This window comes from Chiloscyllium plagiosum, chromosome 27 (genome assembly GCF_004010195.1).
Source record: "Chiloscyllium plagiosum isolate BGI_BamShark_2017 chromosome 27, ASM401019v2, whole genome shotgun sequence".
Lineage (NCBI taxonomy): Eukaryota > Metazoa > Chordata > Chondrichthyes > Orectolobiformes > Hemiscylliidae > Chiloscyllium > Chiloscyllium plagiosum.
The window spans coordinates 24,593,844-24,600,037 of NC_057736.1; the positions used below are offsets into that span (position 1 = coordinate 24,593,844).

The 6,194-nt window shown below is 44.4% G+C and overlaps 1 protein-coding gene across 1 annotated transcript in view; it reads right to left on the reverse strand.

The window, feature by feature from the left end:
- The window catches only part of adprs (ADP-ribosylserine hydrolase), a 29,942-nt gene extending 24,818 nt beyond the window's left edge, over window positions 1-5,124 (reverse strand). The window contains exons 1-2 of the mRNA XM_043717694.1: window positions 4,941-5,124; window positions 1,548-1,644 (exon numbers count right to left, since the gene is read on the reverse strand). Of these exons, the coding sequence (XP_043573629.1) occupies window positions 1,548-1,644; window positions 4,941-5,115 (272 nt within the window). The 5' untranslated portion in view covers window positions 5,116-5,124. The remainder of the gene's footprint in view (window positions 1-1,547; window positions 1,645-4,940) is intronic.
- Window positions 5,125-6,194: the final 1,070 nt, after the last annotated feature.

Below are 6,194 nucleotides of genomic sequence, written 5' to 3' on the forward strand. Positions count from 1 at the left end.
GAAAAGAAAATAAGGAGGATACAGATGGGGGACAGTTTTCTGTCATGAATCAGACATTCAGGAATACAAGTCCCACTTGAGAACTTGGAGCATAAAAATCTACACCAAAACCCCTTTATTTCCTCTCCCTACCCTATTCCACTAAAACAAAAAACGTTTTCTGCTTTGGGAAGAGTAAATAAACTGAAGAAGCCAGTGTAGAACGTCTCTGCATGGCTCATAGTAAATACTTGCACAGCCATTTCGCTAATCTTAACAGCCCATCCTAATCCTACAGCACAGCAAATCCAAGAATGATTAAGACTAGAAAAACACCTTCTTAAAAAGACCCTGGTCCTCCAAAAGAAAAAGTAGTTTCAGTTTATTAAATGTAGAAATATTAACAAATGCCTGCCTTTGTGATAAATGAAAGAAAAAAAAAGGTGATCAGTATCATCTTTGAGATTACTTACAGCGTGGAAACAGGCCCTTTCAGCCCAACAAGTGCACACCAACCCTCCGAACAGCAACCCACCCAGATCCTTCCCCTACATTTACCCCTTCACCTAACACTACGGGCAATTTTAGCATGGCCAATTCACCTAACCTGCACATTTTTGGACTGTGGGAGGAAACCCATGCAGACACGGGGAGAATGTGCAAACTCCACACAGACAGTTGCCTGAGACGGGAATTGAACCTGGGTCTCTGGAGCTGTGAGGCAGCAGTGCTAACCACTGTGCCACCGTGCTGCACGCCCCCCTCCCCACCAATTGTTTCATCAAAATATGGGGACTGCACTGTGTAATATAATTCTCTAAATCTCTGCTAGTTATCTGTAACTTTTAGTTATTGACCACAATGCCAATGGGATCAATTTCTTCCTAAATATTCTGACAAAATCCTTCTGTACAATGTCCTAATTCTTCAGTGTTAGGACCTATCTTGTATACTCAAACATATCTAACACTCTAGACACTGAAGTTGTTGACTTTCAATTCAACAGTTGGTACACTTCCAACGCAGAATAGGACTGAAAAAGAATGATCCAAAATTGTTTCTTCCACCACAAATATTCAGTCCAGATAATGGTCTCTGAAACTATGACCAAAATAGTTCTTCAAAAAGAGTAGGTCTGAGGAACAATTTTAAAGCAAGAGAGAAGTAGAGAAGCACAGAGATTTAGGGAGGGAATTACAGAACTTAGGGCCTGGGCACCTGAGAGTATGACCAATAGTAGCAGAGTGAGGAATCAAGATATACAAGCACACAAAATATAAATACATGCAACAGGATAAGGCAAAAAACTACTTTGCGTTAAGACAAACTGTCTTTCCACCAATATGTTTTCAAGTCCTTTCTACATAAAGATTATAAATTTCCAAGATCATAATGTCATAGTAAGTAAATCAGAGCAATAAACAAAATATCACAGAAAATAATGAAGGGGATGTTAAGAGCTCGGTATGTTTGCAATGACTTTTAGGTTTAAGTCATAACACTTTCATAGACAATTTAACAAGATCTCCACTGTACGGTACTTTCACCCTTTAAATTGAATCTATTACCTTTTAGCCATATCAATTTCATCAAAGTCTTGTTTTATAATCAGCGACTGTGCCACACACCTCGTCATTGCTGTGTCATCTGAATACATTAAAGAGCCTGAAAAATAAATTCATTGTCTAAAATAATCCACTGTGATAAACCAAAACATAGAAAATACATAAATATAACAAATAGCTAAAATCAAGCATTAGCCTCAGGGTACTGTAGCAGTGAATACTTGGCCACAAAACAAAAACATTCACCATATCCATATAAATAGCAACTAACACTTGAAGCATTCATGCAGGCTGACAAGCACAATTGCAAGAAAGCATTTTGTTTAATGTATTGTGTTGCTAAATAAAACAGAAGTCGATCAACAATTTAAAATAATAATTCTGCTCAATCTTCAGGTGCTACCGGAGGTACTGAATATTTCCCACATGGCATTATATTAAAAACATTACAACCCTGTTCGATTTCAAATACCAACATACATGATGGTGGCGTTCTAAGCAAAAGAAAAGCAAGACTGCCTTGCTTGGTTCTCAAGGTCAAGAAGCTAAGCATTGGAGATCAGTATCCACGAACCACATTATTAATGTGTTTTCTGGTCTATAGTAAACTCGATGATATTGATGGTAGGAGATTCAATGATGGACATGCCACTGACAACAGCAGCATGTGGTCAGATTTACTTTTTTTTGGGAGATGGTCATTATCTGATACTTGCATGGCATAAATGTTACTTGCTATTTATTACCCCAAGCTTAAAAATGAGTTGGTGGAAAAGCGCAGCAGGTCAGCAGCATCAAAGGAGAAGGAGAATTGACGCTTCGGGCATAAGCCCTTCTTCAGGAATGAGGAAGGTGTGCCAAGCAGGCTAAGATAAAACCTTCTTCCTCCTTTGGCACACCCTCCTCATTCCTGAAGAAGGGCTTATGCCCGAAACATCGATTCTCCTTCTTCTTTGTTGTTGCCTGACCTGCTGCGCTTTTCCAGCAACACATTTTTAAGCTCTGATCCCCAGCATCTGCAGTCCTCACTTTCTCCTACTTATTACCCCAAGCCTAAATACTGCGCAGGTCATGCCACATGTGGATGTGGACCATTTTGTTTTACAATGCTGTACAATCAAACAACACCAGTTTTGACATGATAATGGAAGGTCCATTATAAATTAAGTAGTTGAAGATGGTATAGCTGCAGGAGTGGCTCTGGGTTACATCCTAATGATGACTGACATTTGTCAAACACAAGCATCTGCCTTTGTGTTAGACTTGACTCTGACCAATTGAATATTCACCCCGACTCTCATTCACTTCAATTTTATCTGTTGCCAGAATTGGTCACAAATTGTTTTTGACAGCACGAGTCATTCTCTCCTCACCTTTATGATTCAATTCTTCTGTCCATATTTGGAGCAAGGCTGTAAATGCAGTCTGGGGCCAAGTGATCTAGATCAACCCAAACTGACGTGACGAGTGCAAGCAAATTATTGGTACCTGCTGCTTGACAATAGCACTGAAAACACCGACTATCACTTCAGCAATGATCAAGTGCAGGCTGATGGAGTGGTAATTTGCTTATTTGGCTTTATGCAGCTTTTTGGGAATGGGACAAACTGGGGTAATTTCCTATCAGGTCTTGTAGCTATACAAAAACAGTTGCCTTGAGGCACAGCTAATTCTGCAGATGGCTCTTTACTACTACAAATGACAACAGGCCTTTGCTACATCTAATGTGCTCAACCAATTCTTTATATCACATGGCATGACTGGAGTTGCCCGATGAGGGACAACTGGGATCGAAGGAACTTCAGGAGAAGCCGAGATGGACTATTCACTTGACACACTGACTGCAGGGGGCTGAAATCATTTAGCTTTGTCTTTTGCACACACGTATCTGTGATTAATTTTCTATCATTACTCAGGACTAATGCCCTCCGAGATGTGTGATCACACAGCAACCTAAAAGTTTTTAGAGAAGCCAAATAAGTCAGTTTGTTTCTAATACTGTATGTGTATGGTTGCACACTTAAATAAACCCAAACAGCTAGAAAAGAAAAGCACTTTATCTTCCAATTAAGTGCCATACAATCTTCTAGATTAAGTAAGGATTTCAATAAATCTAGACCATCACCTCTATCTCCAATTTTCTAGAAAGCATTTATTGGCTATTCTTCCATTTGTCTCCTCCATACACATCTGTTGTTGCTTTAATTTCCCCATTATCATTTAATCTTCCTTGTACCATTGTCCCTTTTATCATTTAGTCTCTCATCTTCAGGTCAGAGGACTTTTGTTGGATTCTGCCCCCTTTTTCCAGACTATGCACTTACATAAACCGTGTTGCCCTTCTAACCTTTTCCAGTTCCACTGAAAAGTCCTCAACCCCAAACATTAATTATTTTTTTTTTAATTTCCTATTCCCAAGCTCACAAAGCAATGTCTTCACAGAAAAGTTGCTGCTATTAAAATAATGCAGCATTTGCTTATGCCACAATGAAGTAGGGGGGGGAAGCCATTTAAAAATATTAAAGCTGACCCGACATGGAGACTGCAAGTCAGTGTGGACATTCATTCCTACATTATTTCGATAAACAGGACAACGTCAGACACACAGAACATTTATCCCGCGATGAAGGCTACTACCTTTCCAAGCTGCCAGGCAAAAAGCAGACGGGGCAGGGCAAGATTTGAATCCTATTATTTACTTCTCCGATGGAAATTGAACTGACACTATCAGTGGAAGGAGATTAAAAAAAAAACACGGATTTCCGGGAAAGGTTGCGTCCAGACTCCATCGTCAGAAACGAAAATGGACCAGGCAGTCCAAAAATAAACTCGGTAAAAACAATGACTGCAGATGCTGTAAACCAGGCTCTGGAATTAGTGGTGCTGCCTGAACTGTTGTGCTTTTCCAGCACCACTAACCCAGTCCAAAACTAAACATCAACCCACCCCAAATTAAACTTCACCCAAGAACGTGCTCGACAGCAACACATGGGATGCACAGTGAGGGGCAGCCGATGAGTAAGGTTCCGGATGGGAATTGAGGCGGGGGTGGGGGTGGATGACAGGGTTTATTTTGTGTTGGAGAGGAGGTGGTGGGCCCGGGTTGGAGAGGAGGTGGTGGGCCGGGGTTGGAGAGGAGGAGGTGGTGGGCCGGTGTTGGAGAGGAGGTGGTGGGCCCGGGTTGGAGAGGAGGTGGTGGGCCGGGGTTGGAGAGGAGGAGGTGGTGGGCCGGTGTTGGAGAGGAGGTGGTGGGCCCGGGTTGGAGAGGAGGTGGTGGGCCGGGGTTGGAGAGGAGGAGGTGGTGGGCCGGTGTTGGAGAGGAGCCCCCTCCCCCGGGGGCCGGGGAGGTGTTGACATCAAAGGGCGGTCGGTACTGATGGGCTTTCGGGCAATTACCTTCCTCCTGCCTGTGCTCCTCCAGGGCGCGGACGGCTCCGATCACGTCCTGCAGCCGAACGAGCTCCTTCCCCTCGAACTCGCCGCCGATACAGTCCCCCAAGAGCGCGCCGGCCATGGCCCCGTGGAAACGGCACAGAGCGGGCGGGCTCAGCGCCTTGCTCACCGCCGACATGTTGGCTCGAGTGGGGGGGGCGGGGCATGCAGGCGGGACGGGCGCGCGGTGAGCGCTGATTGGCGGCGCCATGCCCAATCGCAAACAGTAGACGGACGTCACGGACGAACATCAGCCAATAGAAAGACGGTATCTGCCGCCTGGGTTTGGGGGGCGGGGGGAGAAATCGGGCTCTGAATCTGATCCAATGGGATCCGCGGAAAGGCAGAGGAGCTGACCAATCCGGTGGGTCTCCTCGCAGCAAGGTGAGGCGGCCCTTCAGCCCCTCCGCTGGCTGCTGGTCATCTGTCCCAGGAGCAACTGACTGCAGATGCTGGCATCGGAACTGAAAACAAAACGTGCTGGAGATCACAGCGGGTCAGGCAGCATCCACGGAGACAGGGCAAGCTAACAATTCAAATCTGGATAACTCTTATTTATCTATCCGAGATGCATTTCCCAGCAAAGTATGGCATTTGCCTCCCAGAAGGAGAAACCAGCAAAACTTGCAACTGGTCCAACGTGTTTTGCATACCTTGGCACATTGCTCCAGTACCGCCAGTACATTCACTTCCCAGTATTACTGTTTTGTTTTTAAACCGCTGGGTTTCATTTAAATAGTTTTTAAACGTCTTGATGACATGCGTGAATCCTCAAATCCCCCGTAAATGTCCTGACCCTTATCTTAAATATGTGTCCAGCTATTGACACCTCTACTAACATACGTTCTCGCAAAGCTGCGCGACTGCAGGGGGGATTCTCCCCGAGTCCACTCACCCCAGTTGCTGTGTTGACAGACCGATCTCCAATTTCGGAAGAGAAGACTAGCGGAGGTAAAGGGAACTGTTACTAAGCTGCCAATTTTGCTACTAAGAGGTACAGTTCTCCCTATCTACCCTCTCTCTGTCCCTCATACTTTGTACACCTTAATCAGGAATTAGGTCACGTCTCAGTCTTCTCTGCTCTAAAGAAAACAAATCTTGTACGATATCGTCTCTCTTAAGAGCTAAATCACTCCAGTCGAGGCACACATCCTGAATCCAAGTCAGTTCATTCTTCGTCAAATGGTGAGTGGATCCTCCACTGCAGCACTTCCAGAG